Source organism: Rutilus rutilus, assembly GCF_951802725.1.
Source record: "Rutilus rutilus genome assembly, chromosome: 9".
Lineage (NCBI taxonomy): Eukaryota > Metazoa > Chordata > Actinopteri > Cypriniformes > Leuciscidae > Rutilus > Rutilus rutilus.
This window is the reverse complement of record NC_140223.1, coordinates 22786690-22811019: the sequence shown is the minus strand read 5'-3', so window position 1 is coordinate 22811019 and position 24330 is coordinate 22786690. Positions and strand designations below refer to the sequence as shown.

The window sequence follows — 24330 nt, the reverse complement described above, 5'->3', positions numbered from 1 at the left end:
GACAGAGCGGTCAGTTTAAGACACAATCATGATGAGGTAGTAGGTCTCAAAGCTTGCCCACTCTTCTACTACACACTCAAAAGTATGTACTTTTTCTCCACAAAAACAGTACTTACTTTTAGGGCATAGTATAAGTAGGCTTATTGGGACGCAGTGATCATCTTTGTATATAGAGTCAGATTTTTGCACATCAGTGTGTGTATATTATATATAAAATGATGTGTTTTTTGAGTACCCGCGAGTTGGATGTTTCTCAGTTGGACTTTCTGTGCTGGAGTGCAGTCTGGGGAACAAACCAGAGCGTCGCTTAACAGGACTCTTTAACGGAGACTTTGCAGACAGCACTGGAGGCTGACAAACACAAACACACAAATAAAGCATCAAGCTCATGCACTGCTGCACCCCAATAATAATAATAATAATAAGTGACTTATCAGCATACACTTGATAAGATAAGAATTTCATCTGAATAAATGAATGTAGGAGAATATAAGTACAGTGAAGGTGCTCTTGGTGCACTCCATGCTGTTCTGCTGGAGTCCTCCACCGCTGACGCTGGACGGGACCCCCGCCACGGCTCCTGGACTCTTGTGTTTATGAGTCACCATCGTCTCCATGGAGTGGCTCCTCACACGCATGGCCCTCTGACAGAGAGAGAAAGAGACAGAAGAAGAGGGTAAGAGAAGGACTGAGAACGAACCTAAATGTAGAACCCGTATTGAGTAAAAGTACAATACTTTTTCGGAGGCAAATGATGAGAAAACGTGAAGATCTCATCATAGAATATTCTTAAGGCTTATATGTGCATTGTTTAGATTAACTGGTTAATAATGCATTTAATTTAAATTATTTATTTGTTTATATCAGCCCTAATAATTATAATGAAGTTTGGAAAACGGAATTGTATTTCCATGAAAAGCCAGTAGGTGGCGCTAAACACTAATTTATACTAAAGCCAAAAGTTAAAGAAGGGTAGAAAACAGTCTACTCTAATCTTTAGTTTAATTTATATATGTATTTTTTATGTTTATATACTTTTTTGAGACTTTACAAACTTTCCACAACAAACATCTCTAAAAATATATTTTATTTATATTTTATATTTATATATATTTAAATTTGTGACATACAATTATATTATACCTACAAAATATAATATATATATATATATTCATACTACATTCAACATTTATAACTTACATATATATATATATATATATATGTTATATATAAATAACATTTTATATTGTATTATAATATATTCATGTTATAAATGTTATATATATCATATCAGTATATGTTATATACTAAAATCAAATATCAATAAAAAAATCTAATAAAAATGTATACAAGTAATTCAAAAATGTAATAAGTAAAAATTTAACTTGCACAAAAGTACAACCTACAGAGAAATCTAAGAGTCTTGTTGTTGTTGTATACATGTTTAATGTATTGATGTATTGTTTAATGTGAACTGGTCATCTGCACCAGTTCGGCTTGGTAATGATACACAGTCACAGCTGCTACACAGATCAGAACTGCTGGATATGTGTGTGTCTGCAAACTGCCCCACACACACCTCCACCCTGCCTGTAAACACCCACACACGACAAAATCATGCATATGGTCACTAACACACAAACAGGCCTTATAATGAGAGCTTAGTAGTTCAAAACAGCCCAGTTTCATGCATTTTAATATCTAGACACACAGAATGACATGCAGACGTACATTGGTCTCATATAAAAATAACATTCAGTGGCAGACATTATAACTGGGTATACATATACTACCGTTTGAAAGTTTAGGGTCGGTAATGTATTTAAAAATGCATTTATTTGATCAACAATACAGTAAAACAGTAATAATGTGAAATATATTATTACAACTTCATTTATTTAAAAATGTAATTTATTCCTGTAATTGCAAAGCTGAATTTTCAGCATCCTGTCTTCAGTCACATGATTCTTCAGAAATCATTCTAATATGCTGATTTGGTGCACAAGGAACATTTCTTTTAATAATAAATGATGAAAACAGTTGCTGTTTAATATTTTTGTGGAAACCCTGCTATTTTTTAAGGATCATTTGATGAATAGAAAGTAAAACACAAACAGCATTTAGGCATATAAATCTTTTGTAACATTATAAATGTCTTTACTGAATTTAATGCATCCTTCCTGAATAAAAGTAAAATCTTACTGACCCCAAAATATTAAATGGTAGTGTACATATTTGAGATTATATGATATATTTTTTAGAAGGAATTGAGAATTTTCTCTATACAGAAAAAAAAAATCATTCAGTAAACCGAATCTTTAGGTTCTCTGAGATTTTAAGAGGGTCAAGTGGAAGTCAGGACAAGACATCTCACCTTAAAAGACTCCAGTAGCCCACCATGACCTCCATTTTCTAGCTTTTCTTCATCTGAAGCTGAGCCCAGTCCTACTGTGGCCTGTGTCTGTCTGTGCAATTCATCGTGAAGGTTATCTAACAGTGCTGCTCGTGTCCTCTCCTGTAAAACACACACACACACACGCACAATGAGGCAGATCGACTAATTAAAGAGATAGTTCCGGAAATGAAAACTCAATGACAGCATTAGTAAATAATGACAGAATGTCTGAGAAAACAAATCTGAACTGTGAAATATAAACTCGCTAAAAAGTTGAGATTTTATTCCGTGGTGGAAACAAGCTTCCGTACCCATACACAAAAGAATTATATTTGAAATATATTTTCTGGATATGGTTTGGAATATATGCAAATATTTGAAATTGGCCCAATAAATATATTTCATACTTATATTTCATATATTTTTGTTATATTTCAGAATATATTTCAATGTATTTGGAATATATGCCACATATATTTTTGACACTTTTGGGGACCCGTACAGAAAAAAATACATTGAAATATATTCTGAAATATAACAAAAATATATGAAATATAAGTATGAAATATATTTATTGGGCCAATTTCAAATATGTGCATATATTCCAAAACATATCCAGAAAATATATTTCTTTTGTGTATGGGTAGGCAGGTGATATGTTGATCTCTGGATTTTTTTCCCCTCACCTCCAGCTTGGCGAACTTGTCTGACTTGTAGCATGCATTTTCTGCATTGATCAGTTTTGCCAGGAGAAATTCCCGGAACTCAGGACCCTGGGGAAGAATTGATCTCCATCATCATATGATACCAATCATCATCTTTAGATGCAATATTTAATTGACGCAATCTTCTATGTTACCTTCTTAAAGACTGAAGGGTTTGGAAGAGGGGGGCCGAACGGAGGGACATCCTCTCGCGCTGTGACGGACACCTGTGAACACAGATCAATATCTCAGATCAGTGTTGATTAAGGGATTGATGGCTATCTGGAGTAAATCAGTGAGGTGTTTGGCAAACCTTGTACATGGTATGATCAGTACAGGGGTTTTCTGCCTGCACCAACACGTAGGCATGCAGGAAGTTGGAAGCGATCATATCAGGTACGAATGGCGTGGGCCCTTCCTGGAAGACGGCTGCGACGATGTCATTGCCAATATGTCTCTTCCTCTGGAGCTGAGAGAACATGACACAAGAGAAAAATGTTTAGAAACAAACAACAACAAAAAACTAACAAATTCTGGATTTGTGTAGCCCACCTGCTGAATGTCTCCTTCTGTAAAGGGAAGTTTTGTGGAAACGTGAAACATGATTTCTCTCTGACGGAACGTAGTATAGACAGACTCGGATCCCGTCTGTCCATGAGACACATCCAGACCTCCTCTGAAGCTAAGCAGCACAATATCACCAGACAAATTAGTTCTGCGGAAGCTTAGGCAGATCAATCTGATTACCCTGCGCAGACTTACAGTCAAAATCACGCACATTATGAACTAAATTATTCACATATTAACTCTGATTATTGTTTAATATTAAAACGGGCCTTTTGTGTGTGTGTGTAGGTGACCCCTGGCGGCAGTTTTCAGAGTTTAATCTCCGTCTCTCACCCTTTAAAATCCTGCAGTTCAATATTGTCTCCTAAAACACTGAGGAATTCAGCAAAGGCAGGCGTCTCCTCGTTGTTGCCGAACAGCTCTTCCTCCGATGTCTGATGTGAAAGGACAATGGCAATGAAAAAAACGGAAAACATTCAGTGAAAATAGGCCTAAATTCTACTCAAGACGACTCTCACCTGACCAAACTTCTGATAGATGACTCCAAACTTGAAAGTGTTGTTCACTTCGTGCTCATCAAAACTGACGATCAGTTGCGAGGCCTTGGGCGAGAGAGAACGAAAAAAAGTGAGCAAAAGCGCCCGCAGGGTTAAATATGTGTGTCAGTGCCTTTCCATAATTCAGGAGTTTGTGTTTGCCATGCAAAGCCTTGAGATGATCAAGGCTTCTCTCAAACACTCTATGTGATTCGGGCACGCCGGGCAGTGTAAAGCAGATGGATCTGAGTCCCCTGGAGCATGTGAACATTTTAATTCAGATGACTTGGGTACTAGGGTGAGACGGAGCAAAGCATAGCCCTATTTCACCCTGACGCCTGGAGTAGGTAAGTCACAGATGGATTGAGAAACAGAGAAATGCTCACCCTAGGGTAGAGGACGGGGTTGAACTTTAGACCCGTGACATCATCGCAGAGCAGCTGAAACACACAGGACACATCTGATGTAAGCATCTCGCATCTTTTGAGTGGATTGAGGGAAGTTCAAAGGAGGTCTGCTATGTGGTCTTGAGAAACTTTTGTGAGAATTTTTGTCCTCATGCACTTTAAAAGTTTGATTACTGTTGGACTAGAACAATAACTCTAAAATCTTTTTTCATTGGTTGGTTGAAATAATTAAAATATACACTGTATATGATCAATACATTATGACAACATATGTTTTTACATTGCTCTTACTCATCAAAATAAGTTAAGTTATACAAGATTTTCTTTTTGAAGTCAGTTCAATGTAATTTAAGTTGAAATGACTTAAACATCCAAGTTGATTGTACTTAAAAATGTGAGTTTTTTTACAGTGTATAAACTACCATTCAAAAGTTTGGGGTCAGTATGTTTTTAATAGTAATATTATTATTAATATTAATATTATTATTCTGCAAGGATGCATTAAATTGATCAGAAGTGACAGTAATATCTGTTACATTGTTACAACATTGTTTCCAAATACACGCTGTTCTTTCATAAAAAAAATCCTGAAAAAAGAATCATGTTTTTGACAAAAACATATTAAGCAGACCAACTGTTTTCAACATTGATAATAATAATAAATGTTTCTTTAGCATCAAGTTCTGAAGGATCATGTGACACTGAAGACGAGTAATGGCTGCTGAAAATTAGGCTTTGCTATCACAGACATAAATTACATTTTAAAATATATTGACAAAGAAAAATGTTCTACTGTTCAAAAGTCATGGGGTCAGTAAGATAATGTAATATAAATGTTTTTGAAAAAAAGTCTCTTATTTTCAAAAGGGATGCATTTGTTTGATCGAAAATACAGTAAAAATCAATATTGTGAAATGTTAATACAATTGAACAAACTGTTTCGCATGTTTCTCATGATGCTAAAGAATGTTCAATTGAAATCTCATGCTTGAACGCTCAAAATGAGTTTTTGTAGAAAAATATATCGTGTGCCTATTTATTAAATATAGAATAATTCCTTTATTTATTTTTGTTTTTAAATGGCCAGATTGTGAAGCAAAAACAGCCAACAAGCGCTCAGGAACTTCTTCAAAGCATTGCAGGTGGCCCCCCATTAAATTATTTAGAGAATGCCAAAAGTCTGCAATGCTGTTATGAAGGCAATGGAACAATCTAAAAGACCGTTTTAATTTGTTTGAACTGCATATTTTCATTTATGTTATTTAATGATGAATTTTGCCTGGTACTGCATATCTTGCCAATACACACCTTTGCTATCTGTGGTACACTTGGTAACTGGAGGAGTCCTTCAAGTGGGATCCGCTCATGAAGGGTCTTTGTTTTTGACCTAGAAAATGACACTCGAGAATAAATGCTCAGCTATTTATTATGACAATACAGTCCCACCTAGCAATAACTATACCAGAGTTTCAATATGTGTTGGGAGTGTGTGATGTTTATGGTGGATGTGGCACCTGAGCATGATGCGGAGTGACTCCTGTCCGTCTACTTCTTCATACTTCAGAGACATGATGAGGTGTCCCATACTACTGGCTGTGCAGTAATAGTTCATGTGCTCCTGAGAAAGGTGTTTACACAGGCGTCATTACACAAGTTGCTTCCTCACAAATTTTAATATGGTTCATTTTCCAATAGACTGATTTTTCATCTATAGCACTCAAGCGTGGCTCGTTCAAGTCAAGCTCTCTGTGAAACAGAACTGATACCAAAATGTAGAGCACAAAATGTTCGTGTCATCACACCTCATGTCCAGTGTTATGAAAAACTGTGAGTGAATAAGCTATGGGCACATGAAATATTACCTCAGACGGGACACTTACTTTCAGCTGAAAGGGCATATATTGAAATTGTGTGGCTGTGGTAAGAATAACCCATTATAAATAATGTGTACATGGGTGTTTCTTTAACTATGGGTACTTTTGACCTTGTGGACTTACAGTATAGAAAATAAACATACTGTCTGCAATAACAAATGAATCCTGACCTTGCCCAGAAAGTGTTTGCGGTAAGCGCGTGAGGTGTTGTTACACTCCAGCCTATAGCTGGAGCCTCCTCCTCCACCAGGACTAAGACCATCATCCTCCTCCTCACAGAAGCTGCCGTCTGAGGACGTGGGCGTCCCGACTGGAGCCTCGGGATCCTCAATCCAGTATCCGCCAAACTGAGGTAAAATGACCTGAGGGTAGGGACCACCCTTCTCCAGGACCTACACAGCCAATATGAAGAAAAATATCAAAGTCATTTTGATTTCAGTTATATAACTTCATAATAACCTATATTATAAAAAAAAAAAAAAAAATCACAAACCTTACAGATTAGCAATTCAGGTACTTATAATGATTATATAAATATATCTTACTATTATATAAATAAACATACACTACCGTTCAAACATTTGGGGTCTCTTATGCTCACAAGGCTGTATTTATTTGATCAACAATACAGTAAAAACAGCCATATTGTGAAATTTTAGGTAACACTTTATTTTACTATAAGTAACTTTGCAACTACATGCCAACTAACTCTCAGACTATTAGTAGACTATCTGCTTATATGCTAACACTTTATTTTAATGGTCCCCCAACAGACACTCTACTGACTAAAAGTAACTTTGCAATTGCGTATCTATCAACTTATTCTACTTACCTGAACCCTAACACCTAGCCCTACCCTAACAGTCTACTACAGTCTACTATACTCTAATGATAGTAGTGTAAACTAATTGTGTATTATTTTAAACTGTAATTTATTCCTGTGCTGGCAAAGCTGAATTTTCAGCATCATTACTCCAATCTCCAGTGTCACATGATCCTTCAGAAATCATTATAATATGCTGATTAGGTGCTCAAGAAACATTTTTGATTATTATCAATGTTTTTAAAAAAAGTTTTTTTGAATTTTCAGAATTCTTTGATGAGTAGAAAGTTCAAAAAGATTTTTTAATACAAATATTTTGTAACAAATGTTTTTACTGTCACTTTTGATCAGTTTCATGTGTAATTTTAAACGATTAATAGCAATGTTGACGTTATTAATGAATGTTATTATCATAGTGTAAGTTGGTTATGTTTCATGTCTGTCATGTGATCCCTGTTCAAGTCATGTGACCCTGCCATATGTTTCCTTGTCCGATGTGTCATGTTGTCATTGGTTCATTGTTTCATTGTTCACAGGTGTCCCTTGTCTTGACATTAGTCTTGTGTGTATTTAAGCCCTCATGTTTGCCATGTGTCTCTGTCAAGTTTTGTTTGTGTAACCATTGATGGGAAGCTCCATGTCCACGTTTATGTTTTGTTCTAAGTTCATGCCACGCCATGCTTTTATTTTATGTTTGATCTTGGATCGTGTTATGTGTGAATAAACTGCACATGGGTTCTTTACAACTTGCCTTCAGTGGATCTATTACAATGTTATTGTATTGATTATCTTTGAATTGATTAAGTAATTGGCATGATACATTTACCTGACTAATAATAAATTGTTACATTTGGATTTATTCTGATTTACTCTGAAATTATTAACTCTAGTAGATTACGTTAAATCCATAACATCACAATTATACACTCAGGTTAGTAAACAGACTGAAATTCAGCTTAGGTGGAGCAGAGAAGCACACCGACCGAAGTTTTAGAGATCCGACTAACACATCGGCATTAGTGAGGCTAATAATGGGTTTCCCGAGTGTTGTTAGACCAATCTAAATAGGGGTGAGCCTCAACCTCTGATTATTGTTTAGTATTATTCTAACTAAATGTACGTCGGAAACCACGGCATGATTATAAAAAGTTACCATTAGAAGTAGTTAAGTTGGTCAGCTTGATATACAGTCAATCGCCTCTGTCTAATGACCGAGACTGACGAGCTTGTGATTATGTATACCCGGCCGGTGCGTGTTATAGTGTTATAGGAATCCGGATGAACGAGTGTAATTTCAACAAAGAGTTCACCTAAATTTAATGATTAACAAACATCAATTAAACCTTTTGAATTTTTGGAGTCAGATGAAACAAAGAGGTAATTACATTACTTTGCCACACTGAAAAGACAATAACACGCATAAACCTTCACCCACTTATCGCAAACTGTCGTTGGACCGATTGAGCGGTCCTTACAATAGCTAGCTACCAATGAAAACGATGGAAAAATAAAAACAAAAATTGTTAACTTAAAGAGCGATTTCTACCTGCTTAAAAAAAAACACTTTATTATTTATTATTCCACTTTATTGGAATAAATGAATGTACTTAGGTTGATTCAGAAATATTAAATTGTATTTTTGACTTCAATAAAACCAGTTAATTTAGATTATATCATTTAAGGTAACCATTTTTTTCTGTGTAGCAGAGTATATGAGATTTGTTGTCAGGGACAACAGCTTGAGCTTAGCAATCATTTTGCAAACCTATCAAAATGCAGAACACACAGTGATTGACCAATCAGTATTAGTAATCCAGAGAGCTGTATAATAAATGGAGACAATCTGTTCCTTTCGGTCCTAAAACACTTGAGCATAATGAAATCTCTCTTGAGCTGATTTGCTAAAACAAGAACATAATAATATACAGTACATATACCTATAGGCTTGATTTGTGTGTGTGTGTGTGTGTGTGTGTGTGTGTGTGTGTGTGTGCGCGTGTGACGTGCGTGCAAGGACTCACATCCTCAATCCGGGGGTAAGGGATGTAGTCATCCTGTAGGAGAGAAAAATAAATTTGATCTTAGGATAACACCGTAGAGCCAACTGCACAAATTACAGTCTGTTTATTGCAATGAGAGCATCCCAAGAGCAGGATAGAGAAATAATATCTACAACACAATATGACAAAAAAACAGCAGCTGCAACAAAAAAGGCATCTGATTATTCTCTGCTTGCATTCCTATAATCATATATGAGATATAAAGGTTTTTAAGTCTGCATTTGGACTCTCTGGTAACGTCTGATGGCCATCAACACTGACCTTTTACTAAATGTGCAAAAATACTTCAAAATGATTGATGTGGATTGATGTTGTGAAACTCCAGACTGTGGCTGATATTTATCAGAATATTTATAGAGAAGAAAAGACTGAAGAAGAAGATATTATACACACACAACTCTCCCACTCACACGCATGCACTTACAGACACAAAATACACAAACACATTCAGAATACCAGCCCAACCTTGGTTCTCTTAGTCTCCTCAGTTTTGGGAATCTGCCGTGTCCAGGTAAGCAGAAGAGAGTGGAAGAGGAAGAATGCATGACACACTAAAACAGCTTTGCTTATAGTCAATGGAGTCTTCCAAACCTTTTTGTCCTTTTTACCCCCATTTTAAATTGTTTTAATAACACTATGGTGGCTAATATCAAGATATTTGGTAAAAAAAAACTGTGATTCCCCTGGTAAACTGTTTCCTGTTAGTCTAGGAAAAACAGTTGCCTAGAGATGAATAAAGGCAGAATCTCTTGTTCAGTTTGAAACCTTTATAATGTTTGGCTCTTAGCTGTGATGAGGCTAAAGCTGTATCTAAATTTGCTTCTTAGTTCCTTTTATTGCGAATCTGAATATTGGGACATCGATGGCAATTATTTTGATGATTACGAGGTGACTCATTAAAGGTAACTGATGTATTCCCAATGGGGCTGTATAACACACCATTGACAATCTTCATTTTAGCTGTTACACAGTTAAAGGGGTACTTCAGTGCTGGCAAAATGGGCTTTTAATAAAACTTGGCTGCCTATATAGTAGAAAGGTACAAATGTTTGAAATCGGTGCTACCTGAGAACAGAGAAAAAAAGGCTGCTGTTTTCCCTTTTGACAAATAGGAAAACTTCAACACCCATAATGCACTAGGCATGTTTTTGTCCAAGGCTACTCCCACCCAGTCTGCTACAGATACGCTTACCAGAGTAAAATACCGCCTTGCTTTAGTAGGAAATACTTCTTAGCAAACTTGGTATTGAATGGTGTTCCTAGGTGCAAGAATTCAAAGAGTAAATTTTAAAGAGTTACTTTCAGTTTCCAGTGAATGATCCAGCGTGTGTAGGAAGAAAGAATTGTATTCATTAAAATTACATAATATTTATTTTGATTAATTTAAATATACATTTTAAATAATTAACTTTATTTAGAAATTAAAACATTAAAAGTCAAAATTTAAAGTTAAATAAAATTAAACAAAAATAATTGAAAATTAATTCCTGTTCAGTTCTTAAAAGTTTGTGGCATTGTTTCCCTTTCATAAACATTAGGGTAAAAAACTACTGTCAGGATTTGCTAAAGACGCGCTTATTTTTGCGGCTGACCTTATTGCATATGCATTTGTAGGAGTATCCCTTTCAGACAATGAACCATGTATTTAAATGAATCATGCAGGGGGATTTACTAAGGTTTGCGCACATCAATATACTGGTATGTGCGCCATTATTTACCGCCCCAAAGATGCTAATTTGCTCTGCTCTTGGTAGATTGCGTTGGTCATTATGAAAATGATCCGACAGCGTCTGTGTTCTTTCATTTGCGCGTCGTCAGTAGATCACGCGAAGAACTTTCCACTCCCATCGGCACTTTATTGGGATTGCGCTCTCACGCTAATGTGCCCTGTTTAGTAAATCTGGCCCTAGGAATGTAATTAAAAACAAAATCTCTTTTAGAAAAAGAAAGTAAAAGGCCAATTCCTTGGGCTCTGTACTAGCCTGGGTTTCCCCATGCTGCCTTGCGCGATTTTATTCACGCTGCTAGGCAGCCTGGACACCATGGACCAGATTTTCCCCTCAAAAAGGGAACCAATCACAGAACGGGGAGGGAGCAGCAAGACGACGATGACGTCTATGCGACACACCGAAGCAGTTTGTTTATATCTATGGATCCAACATGGCATCAGACGCGAAGTTACCTTTCGATGCAGCCTTAGACAGTGTTCTAAGTAGTTTAGAACGCAAGTTTATTTCGTCTTCTTCCTCGTCGAATTTCTGTCGCTCTACATACGTCATCTGGTATAATTGAAACGATTGGCTATGAGCTACGTACAGGCGCATTTGATAGACATTCGTAGCGCCCAATAAACGGCTCTGTGCATTCGTAAACCACGCTTCAAATACGAGAAAATGAACATGTGGTTCCCAGACCACGTCTCAATGAGACGAGGTCTGACGTTAGCCAGGCTAGCTCTGTACATGCTACAGAATGGAGCTGACTAAGACACACCTAAACACCTTCGTATTTGATTGAGAACATCACAAGTGCATGTGGTGAGAGAGACATCAGCCCTTCAGACAAACCATCGATCTGTCACTCATACAGAGATCTGTTCAAGAAGACCGAGGGCTTTAATAACACCCGACTAAGACACCACGCTTCTGCCTCAGCATATTGATCGGCTGATCTTTAACCGCCTGCTGCCCATCATCTACACACCCTCACAAACATACACACAATGACACCACGACTGTTATATAACAGGTCAGTGTGTCCTGTTCCCAGTCTCTCACCCTCTGGGGCTCCTACAAACCCCCCACCCAAAGACTGACCACAGAGAAAAGTTCTGGCCAAACCACTGCGTTGTCAAATGAGCCGAAATGTGTAATTATTCATTCAGAATAACTGATGATTGGTGGTCCACTGGAGAGAGAACACTTAAGCCAGCACTCAAGGTCAAAAATATGCAGTGATTGTTATATTTATTATACAGTAAAATTCTCTTCAGCCTAATTAGTTAGTGGAGGAATACTGTTATTACAGGAATCTTAAAGAGCGACATGCACTTATAAGATCATCTGAGTAATGGAAGGATCTTACCTGCATCCTTTCCAGCATGTCGAAGAACTCCGCCGACTGGGAAAGAAATAGAAATTGAGATAAGTCAGTATTTGAATGTCTAAATTTACATAGTTTTGTGGTGATATTTACATCAAACCCATATGTTATTTTATCAAAAAAAAATTTTTATATGGAAGGAAATTGTAGAAATCAAGAAAGAAATATTCCTAAGAACAGGTTAATTTTGACACCACTTATTTTTTATTATTACTTTTTCCATTTTAGCAGTAAAGACAATAAAACTTGGGATGCACCATTATTAAAAGTCTGTCCAACAAAATTTCCGATAATTATTTTCATGTAATGGATGATAAAAGATAAATGTCAGATATTAAATTTCTAGACTCTAAACAATCAATAAAACACTAAAAACCAACATCAATAGTTTTAGATTCTACAGATGAATGTGAGCATCAAAACATTAGACATTTACAATATGAAAATTTGGATATTTTGAGATTTTAAATAATACATTTATGTCACGTTTTGGGTTTGTTCTTGTCATGTTTCCATGTCTGTCATGTGATTCCCTGTTTGTCATGTGATCCTGCCATGTCTTGTCATTGGTTTATTGTCTGATCATTGTTCACAGGTGTCCCTTGTTTTGTCATTAGTCTGTGTATTTAAGCCCTCATGTTTGCCATGTGTCTTTGTCAAGTATTGTTTCCTGTAGTCTGCTGTTGTGCCATGTTCATGTTCATGCTTTGGTTTTTGTTTTCATGCCACGCCATGTTTTTGTTTCATGTTTTGTTTTTGTTCTAATAAACTGCACTTGGGTTCTCATCTTTCAACTTGCCTCCAGTGGACCTTTATTACCATTTAACAGTATTAAAAATTAGTAGTGCTTTTAAAGATTAAAGTGAAGTCATTATTAAATGATGGCAAAGACAATCTAAATAAATAGGTAAAATGAGCATTCTCAATTAAATATAAGATAAAATAAAATAAACCTGGAACTGATTTATTGTGCATACCTAATCAAAAAAATCAAAAAAAATAAATACTATGAAAAAATAATTTCTTAAAAATACAAAAAAATAACTAAACTTTAAAATACTCAATAAAATACAAATATTTTTTCCATTTTACAAATAAAATCATTAAATAAATGAAACAAAAAAAACATTTTACATTTTAAAAGTAACATGTAATGGTCACGAAATAATTTCTGGACAGCTCTGCTCACTTTGGACATTCTCTCAATCAACATGAGGTGCATCCTAGGATGGTTTTTAATACAAAAAAAGTTCCCATGTATTCTGGGCTCTCAACCTTACACACCCAACTCACACAGTCTTAGGGCAAAATATACAAGCCTGATCATATCTAAAATCAAATCAACAACTACAGTCTGGAATCCACTGCACATTTGTAGTGCTATATCATAAACACTGGAATGTGATACGGGTTGAGATATGTTTAATGCATGTTGAATGACAGTATATGACTCTATCTCCATAAAGACTGAAAACATAATACATCTTCAATCTAAATCAAACTTACTGAACCTTTACAGCCTCATTTAATCAATGGGCTGTGCAACCATTATGGATTAAATATTAGAAATGCACCAGATATTTAAAGTATAATTTTTAGTCTAGACCTGAAGGGATTATAATAAACAACCTCAACTATTCTTGATAAACTTGCACAATACTTCAGCTGAACCCAGAGTCTCTTACCTCAATAGAGCACCCCTGCTAGTTAAGAGGCAGACCACCCCAAAGAAATCGGATTTTTGTTGAAAAGAAATTCCTTTGGTTTAAGGATATTCGTATGATCAGACAGAGTAACAGATGTAGGTGGGTGGGACAGAGCAAATGTAGATCGGTTAATGATTAACCTGCCATGGATCCAAGGGCAATTCGGCTTCACAAAGTCAACAAAGTTCAGCCCAGCTGAAGCATTTTTGGCCAAATAACCTTGAGGGATTGAGACCACAACATCAATAGGACACATAAGGGCAACTCCTAAATTCTAAGGCCCAAAGAAGCAAACCAGTAAAAGATGTGTCGATTTTTGGAAAGGCTTTAAACGTTTTGTAATGCAATGGCCTGTTGACCTTTTTGATTATTGAATATTGAGATTTTTGAGTGAGAAATTCACACGAGTCAGCGGTCCAATGCAGTAGCAGCTCCTGACATTTAGGTAGGGCAGATTCTAGGTCTTAGCGCAAGTTAACATTTTGTAAGCTTTATAATCGAATATCCTTGCGTTATTCAGCCTGAGGGTGGCGCTCAAATGTTGATTGACAGGCACACATACAGTAGAAAGCTAGTATTACCTTAATATAGAATTTATTGCCTTATTAAGTTGAGGAGGAATTCCAATAAATCTGTTTTCAGAACATAAAATAAAATGAAAAAACAGAACTATATAAAGGCTATTCACACATTTAAACTAAAGGATTTACACTTTCATTAATTAGGAAAACCAGACATTCCAACTATAGTTGATAGCACACGTACATCACAGAGGCGTCTATTTGATGTGCGTGTTTACATCTGGAAGACGTACAGTATTTTGACGAAGAGTGTTTGCACTACGTTTCCTGTCAGATGTCAAATAGAGTTTAGAAAATGTCTTTAAGATGTCTATGATTTAGAATGTATGTAAAACTGACATATTAAAGACGTCTATCAGATTAGTAAACAGCAGATGCTTTCCAGATGAAGTGATCTTTAACAGACCGTCTTTCACGATCTTGCAGACGTATACGTGTGCTATCTTACTGACCTGAAGCAGACTAATGCACACTGAAGCGAATTCATACCGTCTTGATTTGGAGCGAGATTTACGCAAGGTAACGCAAAATCTACCCAAATGGCTCTAAATTAGAGCGTGCTGCAGTTTTACATTGGAAACCTGTGGGGCGCCGTAGAGCTGCGGACACAGGCACCATCTTCCCCGATTAGTATCATGATAAATGCCTGCCGTAGCCACACGCTACATTTTGATATATCCCGCTCAATTTACAACTTAAAATAATCAAGAAAATGATCATCATAATGCTGAACACACTTACAATTTATTCATTCAGTGTATATAGAGGTCTATGTTTTGGATGAATATTTTGGTTGGACACTGCCCCACCTGCCCTTACAGATGATGAGTACATCAAATCAAATATAAACACATCAGAGCTGCATGATAAAAAATTCATATAGTCTTAAATGATGCCTGTGGTGTCATAGTAAGGTTATGAGACAAAGCTTATCTGCCACAACAACCTGTTAGTTTCACTGTTGTCAGGCAAGATTAACAGGATCTTTGAAGCTTCACCCAAAATACAATGAACTGAGGGACAAAAGTATTCTCGAGCAGACATAAAAAGTTCTTGATAGTTCATAAAACACATTTAAACCTGGTTTATAATAATAATAATAATAATTAATTAATAATATAATGACTCAAAGGGTTTGTTAACACTTACAGTGAGGTAATACATTACTTTTACTTTTATCTAAATTAATGGTATGAATACATTTTTAACATTTCAGGTTGTATGAGTTAACATTACACCATGATACAGTATGTGTGTGTGTGTGTGTGTATATATTGACTTTTAAAAGACCCCCTAAAGCGTGCGGTGGGTTTGGTGGGGGGTAATTTAAAATGAATGGGGGAAAGTCACGTGAGATGCCTCCACCGCGCTATGATGGGATGCAATTGGTTTGTGCGATAAATCCCGCCTTTTCATACGTTCCGTGTTCACGAATCAGTCTGAATGAACAAAATGATGGAGTTATTGATCGACTAATGAAAAAGTAAACAGCTCCCCCACTTTAGATATCACCACTTTAAGTCACGTCAAACTCAAACTTGAAATGGCCTAAAACATGATGACTGTGGGGGGTTTTAGTGAGCAATTAGCTTGGTGAAATTAAAGATAAATCTTCGTTTCTGTGATATATTATATTGTTTAAATATAATGTTTAAATTGTTACTGCCTTTAGTTATTATTTTGGAATAAATGTAAATGGAAAAAATGTTGATGAGGTTAATACTTGGTTTTAATAAATACAACATCAATGTAAAACTACAATATAGAATTGTGTTTGCTTTCTTTATTTTTTTTATGTAATGTTTAACCAGTAAAATGTGACAACATTAAGTGTAACTGGGACATGAATTAACATTTGATTTATTTAAATAAATAAAATAAAAACTGTGAGGACTTTGCTTCCTTGTTTCAGAACACTACTGCACACCACTGATATTAATATGTAACATTTCAGGTTGTATGAGTTAACATTAGATAAATCCTCCATTTATTGGCCCCATTCATTTTCATTGTAAAGTGCCTAACTGCAACCTAGATTTTTGCAGGACAAGTCAGATCTATTTTTTGAGGTAATCAATATAACGCAACAAATTCTGTCAAACTTAATCCCGGAATATTCTTTTAACATGCCTTAGATTAATAAATGCAAAAAAAAATATATATATAAACACTATATTTACTTGAATATGCCAAGATATGTTTTGACCAAGAAGTTATAGGTATAAATAGATGCACAAATAAAGACATTGAGGTAATATGTGCATCTGACACTCTTGTCCAATACTGGCTAATAAACAGATATTACATAAAAATCTTCACAAAGACGCACTAGAATGAATGAATAAAGCTTCATCAATAATAAACACGCATCCAGGCTAATACCTCTCACATTCTGCTTCCCCCGTCACAGTGTGTAATACAGGCGATCATACCTCTCTCCTCAGATTAGCTGTGTTCCTCTTTGCAAACGCTTTCAGTAGCACAAAACAGGAAGAGGATGGCCAACTCCGCACCCTAAAACTGGTCCTACCAGTGTGTCTTTACTTATGAGTTAAGTTCTCTCATTCTCTCTGCGTCCTTTGGTCTTTTGCAGTTAGCTCTGCTTTGAATATGACCAACAGCTGAGCCACAGTTCAAGAGAGCTTATCACATCCACACACTCGCTGTCCTCCCTTTCCTCTTTTCTTCTTTAGGCTCTGGGTTTACATTGGGAGTGGCCACTAACTGTGTGAACAAAACATAATTATAGATCTTAAAAAGACACGTACACATACAGATTAATATGTCCTTACTAACTGTATTGTGTTTACACCCAAACACAGGTGTTAATGGAGTCTTTGCACATTGTGGGAGTGACTTTAGTGTGTGTGTGTGTGTGTGTGTGTGTCAGGTAGTTTTGGCTACATTGTGTGGACCAAATGTCCCTACAAGGATAGCTAAACCTAAAAAGAGGTACAGTACATTGTGTTGTGTTAATGTGTGTTCTGCAAACATTTCCCTGTAATGTGTAAAGTGACTCAGTAGTCTAAGGACAAGGTTAGAACAGGGAAAAAACTGGCTATGTGAGTTTTATATGACAAATATACTTTAGGATTAGTGCAGTACAAACTAAAACTAGATTTCGGGAAGGGTTTTATAATGATTTATAATGATGAGTCCCTTATGCTCAACAAGGCATATTTCATTTATATGATCAAAAGAACAGTAAAATAGTAATATTGTGAAATATTATTTCAATTTATAAGAACTTTTAAAATGCAAAGCTGAATTTTCAGCATCATTACTCCAGTCTTCAGTGTCACACGATCCTTCAGAAATCATTCTAATTTGATGAAAATTATTACTGACCCCAAATTTTTAACCAGTACCTTCATATTTTCATGACTTATTTTCTTCTGTGGGACATAAAAGAAGATTGAAGAACGTTTGATTTCAACAATTTTTGTCCATACAATGAAAATTAATGGTGTCAAAATAACATTGGACCCCATTGACTGTCATAGTATAGGGAAACCACTTAAGTAAATGATGACAGAATTTACAAGATGCTCAGAAGAGAGGCAAAGAAATGTAAGTTCTTTAAAAAAAAAAGATTAAAAAAAAGAAATATTTAAATAAATAAAAATAGCAGGTGATAATGAAACACCTGATGGAGACCATTATAAATTTCAAGTATGATGTTCAACTAGTTCTGTGTGCTTCAGACATTTAATCAGTCCGTATGAGAAATGATCTACATAATTAAAGCACTGGCTAACAGGATCATGACCTCTGAGTTCGACTTCATGTCTTCTCATCTTAATATCACGCCTGACACCTCGGCCTTTCGCCTTGCCTTCCCGCATAAACACCCACCTCTCTTCCCTCCTCTTCTGATTTTTCAGCAATTCTGTCTCATTTCAAGGTGACACCGACTGTGCTCCGCTCACGCCACACAACCCATATCTGAACTCTGTACCACTTTTAAACAAGACGGAAAATCTTTCCAGACCCTCTTGAGGCTGTTGCACATATAAAAGAGATAGCGATACTGTGCGATCTCAATGGGACCTTAATGCTCCGAAGAAAATGGATTTCTCAGTCCAAATGAATTAGAATTACATTTAGAGGTAACCTTGAATGAAAAGCTTTACCTCAAACACACCGCATGTACCTTCACAGACAGCACCGCAGGTTAATGTGCATGTCTAAGTCGGTTAGAGACATTATGTAATGAGCATGTTGACATTTCTGTAGAGAAATGAGGGTCATTTTATATAGCATGCTACAAAGGGCATTCTCATGCTATTACGCTAATAGAGGTTAATTTAGTAAAAAGGTGTGACTGAGAGATGAATGCACCAGTTTTCAGCTAGCAGCAGCTAATAGAGCGACGCTTGTGTTGTGTGTGAATGTGGGACCACAGCACTCACCTTCATGGTGGGTGGTGCAGTGCGGGGAGGTGAGGGTGGACATTCTCCCAGAGGCACGCTGGAGATGGTCAGCAGCTCTTGTTTCCTGCAAAACACACACACACACACCCAGAGTTAGACTGGAAAACGGTCAACAGCACGCTATGAAGAAGACTAACTTAAAATGCAGCAGTGTTGCACAGAAGACTGGCCCTCAAACACATATGCAGAGGATATTTAGTTTAGCATATCTGAGTGGAAACCAGTATAAAACAGGATTTTTTTAAAGAAGGAAGGAAAACCGAAGGAATAATATAGTTTAAAACACATGTGCAAAGTCCTTAGAAATGCACCCTTTACATCCATGTTTTTGAAAAACATTGATACCATTTTTCTTTATGTTGGTTGCACCACTTAGCTGTAATTTTGCAGGTGAAATATTTATTTTAAATATTAATGCAGTGTTAAAAAATGTTTCCCATAAATGCATTTTGAGATTGCTTAATAAACATACTATATAATTTGTTGCGTGATGCGAATCTTAGCTGATATATTCAAATATTTTAAAATGCTGTTCATCCATACAAAGACTTGACCTCTTCTATGATGAGTATGTTTTTTTTTTTTTCTGTTAAAATTCATTTTGATATTTTTCGGGGAAGTTAAAGTCAGAAATGTCAGGGTGACACCATCATGAAGAAAAAATCCTAAATGAAAACAACAAAAAACAATATTATTATTACAATTAATAATAATAAAGTAATAATTGTATTACTATGATTATCATTATTATAATGAATGGATGTTCAAATAAAAATAAAAATTGTGCCACGTGACCCATTTACATTTTCATGAATTATTTAATATTAATTATTAAACATATCTCAAAATGTAAATGATTTTACGTTTTAGTGTCCTTTTGGGTGAAATTTTTTGCTTTTGTCATTACAGGCAATTCTGATCCTGAGATTTGGTAGTTTTGCACTAAAACAAAAGACTGGCCCTCAGACATACAGTAGATGTATACATACAAACACACACACACAAACACACACACACACACAGTCAGTGCAGTACCCTTTGAAAGAGTTAACTGAAAAGAACATGGTTTTGCCTCCAGAGACTAAGGTAAAAGACTGCAGGATAGAAAAACCCAATAACATCAGTTCTTTCTGTTTGCCTTGGTATCTGCACAGAGACATAACAAGAACAACTAAGAGCAGCCAGCCCTGCAGACAAACTGCTGTAGGTCAAAAAAGAAGAGGGATAAAGAAGAGGGATAAGGAGGGGGGGACAAGGAGTAAGGAAAGGCGTAAGTCTGCAAGCAGGAACATGATCGCATTTTAAAAGCAGTTCTTTCAGCCAAAGACAAATGACAGAGGGTCTACTTGGAATCAGAGGTTAAAATTAGTCAGGCAGACCAACTCTGGTCTAGAAATGCAGCTCCTTGCAGACGGTCTCAAGTGAGGGTCCATTAAAATCTTCCCTTACATTACACCTCTGAGGGTCATTAAACTCCAAAAACATTGACCACATGAAGAGCTGTAGCTGGAAAATGGCACATTGATGCATATAAGAGGCTGTGAAAGTTTCAATGGAAGATGTGGGAGAGTCATTTCAATCAGAGAGGATGGAACCAATAACATAAACACAATTTATACATAATATTTAGTATTTATATCATAATACCACAATAACCACAAAGGTTATATGCATTTGCAGAAATTTTGAATGTGGAACTAGATTTAGTCCAACAAAAAAGTTGTAGGACTAAAATGAAGATGAAGTGTATAAGATTCAGCACTATTAAAAATCAAATAACCAAATTTGTGACATTGATCAGAAAAAAAAAAAAAATATATATATATATGGTAACACTTTCCAATAAGGTCCCATTAGTTAATGTTATTTATTGCACCAAGAACGATAACTAGGCCTATAACGATAATGATAAAAATAAAGATATAGTTCTAAAATAGTAATAAATATAAAAAAAAGTATTGCAGAGTCTACACCACAACTATAAAACAGCACAGAGAAACAATATCAACTGTATCAATATCAATAAAGCTGACGAACAATAAAAACATTGGCAGCCAATCAGAATCCATCCTGTTTGAAAGAGCTCAAGCATTTAAAGTGGCAGATGACAAAAACTACAGCACGCGCTTAGAATAAACAGAGCGTTAGCGTTCTTTGGTGTGGACACTAATATAGTTATCGTTATTGTCATCCTTATAGTTATCATTCTTGGTGTGAATGGGCCTTAAAGGGATACTCCACTTTTTTTGGAAATAGGCTCATTTTACAACTCCCCCAGAGTTAAACAGTTGAGTTTTATCATTTTGGAATCCATTCAGCCGATCTCCGGGTCTGGGGGTCCCACTTTTAGCATAGCTTAGCATAATGAATTGAACCAGACAAGACCATTAGCATCTCTCTCAAAAAAATGAACAAAGAGTTTCGATATTTTTCCTATTTAAAACTTGACTCTTCTGTAGTTACATCGTGTACTAAGACCGACGGAAAATGTAAAGTTGCGATTTTCTAGGCTGATATGGCTAGGGACTATACTCTCATTCCCGCGTAATAATCAAGAAACTTCGCTGCCGTACCATGAGTGCAGCAGGCGTAATGATATGACGGCTGAATGGATTCGAAAACGGTAAAACTCAACTGTTTAACTCTGGGGGAGTTGTAAAATGAGCCTATTTCCAAAAAAAGTGGAGTATCCCTTTAACAAATGAGCAATGCATTTGTTACCGTATTTATAAATATTTGGTAACATTAAAGGCAGGGTAGGTAGGATTTATTAAAAATTAAAGATCCAAATTTGTTAAAACTTTCTATATATATCAATACATAATTAAAATGTAAGAACTCTGAAAAAAAGAGTATAAAAATCAAGTGACTCTAGACCGTTTAATCTGTATTAAACACAGCTCATTATTTCGATTCGGGACGAATCAAAGGATTGGCTTAGGCGACTGTCACTCTCTCGCAACCATGGCAACCACCCTTTTGCCACACAGCACCTGCCCACTTGCGCGCGACCGTTTGATTTGAGGAGTGCGAGAGGCACGGAACCTGATCACACCTCCGTCCAGTAGATGGCGGTAATGCACTATGTTTGCAAGCTGCCAATAAAATCTATCGAAGAAGAAGAAGAAGGCACTGAACCTAGGAATACCAAAACAATGGCAGAGAAAGAGCAATCTAAATTTACAGTACCGGCATATGCAGTTAGTGAAGGCAAACCAGGCAAAAAAATGCCCCTTCCCCTCCGCTTGTCTCAGGTAAATAATGCGTCCTCTAGCTCAGCGGTCGGAGTCGCGCGTTCATGTGTTTTGGGGGCGTGGCTTTGGAAGAAGCACAGAAATGAGGGGGTGGAGTGAATGGAAATAATGAGATGTCTTTAAAACAGTCGTGAGAGGTCTACAGACACTCGATTTTGATACTTTCTTTTTCAGAGTACTTACATTTTAATTATGTATTGATATGTACATAAAGTTTAAACAAATTTGAAAAATAAAATTTTTAGACCATTTCTACCTACCCTGCCTTTAATGCATGACGTTAATATTAAAAATATCAGTTCATGTTAGCTCAAGTCTATGAAATAATGTTAAAAGATACAACTTTTAATTTGAATAATTTATTAGTAAATATCGAAAATAACACTAACTAAGATTAATAAATGCTTTAGAAGTATTTTTCATTGTTGTTAACTAATGCAGTTAACTATTGTTAAAGAAAATGGAACCTAATTGTAAAGTCTAACCAAAATTATTCAATCAGAAAATGATGTAAAATACAAATATTTTTAATAGTGATCAAATTTATGAATGAAACATCCAGTAGTCTAAATGCAGTGACGAAGCAAATTTGCTGTTTTGTTGCCTAGAAGGTTTCAGCATGGGTATAGCTGTCCTGGACATTACTAAAATATCACAATAAGTGGAGGGACACAGTCAATGTTAATGTACTTCGTTGATGCGTATATTCCCTTTTCCCCTTTCTGAAATACATCCAGCACACAGAAACCATTCACTTAGACTCAAAAGCCACATGCGAGTGTGCGTCTGGATGCCAGCCTTTCAATTGTTAACGGGAAACTGAGTCTACCCATGACTGCAGCTGCTTGAGGGGACATGCTCCAGAACACCAGGACTCTTGTTAAAAATGACCAGTTGTGCTCCAGATTCATGTCTATACTGCACTGCACCTTTTTCCCAGCTGGGTCACGAGAACAATGCCAGCTGCTGCCATGGATCTAAAGTCAAGAGGACAAACAGATGGGCAACAGCGGAGGCTGATGTCAAAGTTTGTGGGACCAATCCCAGTCTACTGTGTTTTGACACAGTTCCCTCAAATTAGGCAGATGCCAACATGTGCTGCGTAGCATACAAGTTTTCTTGCAACAACACGGTTTGTACCGACAGACCACACTATGTGTTTTGTGAGGTGAACTGAGAAACCATAGAAATTCAAGACACATTTAGAAACCAAATACTAAAACCATAAAAGTTTTATTAAACTTTTTTTTGGTTTTTTTTTAAAGCAATAGGATAATATAACAGGAAATCCTCCTCACACAAAAAAAGTTCACACACACACAATGTTGTAACGTTACAATCAGAAATACATATGCGCTGCTTTTACATGCAGTCTGAAACCGGTGTAGCTTTAGAGGCAATGTACTGTTGATCAGCATTTCTAATGACACTCATTGCTGATGTAACTGTCTCTGACTAGGCCTACATCACTCTCACTTTGCATGAGTGGACAGGACCGCAAACACCACTAAATGCCCAGTGTCCGATCATTACTCATCAGTGGGAGATTTTCAGTCGTTAATGATCTTAAACATACAGTTTTACCAAAACAAAAAGAGATAAAACACTTAAGACTGAAATTATCTACAAAACAATGTTTGATGACAAAAATTTTAGAGTAGAAAGGCTGAAATAGTATTTTTTTTTATGTATTACAGTTGACAACAAACAGTTGATGGACCCCATTGACTTCCATAGTAGGAAAAGAAAATACTATGGAAGTCAATGGGGTCCATCAACTGTCTGGTTACAGACATTTTTCTAAATATCTTCTTTTGTGTTCAGCAGAAAAAAGAAATTCTTACAGGTTTGAAACAACTTGAGGGTGAGTAAATGATGAGAGAATTTT

The 24330-nt window shown here is 36.1% G+C and overlaps 1 protein-coding gene across 9 annotated transcripts in view; it reads right to left on the bottom strand.

Annotated features, from left to right (window-relative positions):
* rap1gap2a (RAP1 GTPase activating protein 2a) overlaps window positions 1-24330 on the bottom strand; it is a 91490-nt gene that overhangs the window by 8862 nt on the left and 58298 nt on the right. For 4 of the 9 annotated variants that reach the window (XM_084418701.1, XM_084418702.1, XM_084418700.1 and 1 more), the window contains 16 exons: window positions 19168-19252; window positions 12451-12486; window positions 9328-9360; window positions 6654-6875; window positions 6124-6227; window positions 5918-5996; window positions 4589-4642; window positions 4185-4268; window positions 4000-4100; window positions 3652-3781; window positions 3413-3568; window positions 3255-3326; window positions 3082-3168; window positions 2375-2515; window positions 498-644; window positions 236-351 (listed from right to left, as the gene is read on the bottom strand). In XM_084418701.1, the coding sequence (XP_084274827.1) occupies window positions 236-351; window positions 498-644; window positions 2375-2515; window positions 3082-3168; window positions 3255-3326; window positions 3413-3568; window positions 3652-3781; window positions 4000-4100; window positions 4185-4268; window positions 4589-4642; window positions 5918-5996; window positions 6124-6227; window positions 6654-6875; window positions 9328-9360; window positions 12451-12486; window positions 19168-19173 (1568 nt within the window). In that variant the 5' untranslated portion in view covers window positions 19174-19252. Of the gene's footprint in view, window positions 1-235; window positions 352-497; window positions 645-1391; window positions 1591-2374; window positions 2516-3081; window positions 3169-3254; window positions 3327-3412; window positions 3569-3651; window positions 3782-3999; window positions 4101-4184; window positions 4269-4588; window positions 4643-5917; window positions 5997-6123; window positions 6228-6653; window positions 6876-9327; window positions 9361-12450; window positions 12487-17137; window positions 17454-19167; window positions 19253-24330 lie in introns of those variants that run through there. The other 5 variants (XM_084418703.1, XM_084418704.1, XM_084418705.1 and 2 more) reach the window with 5 other exon arrangements.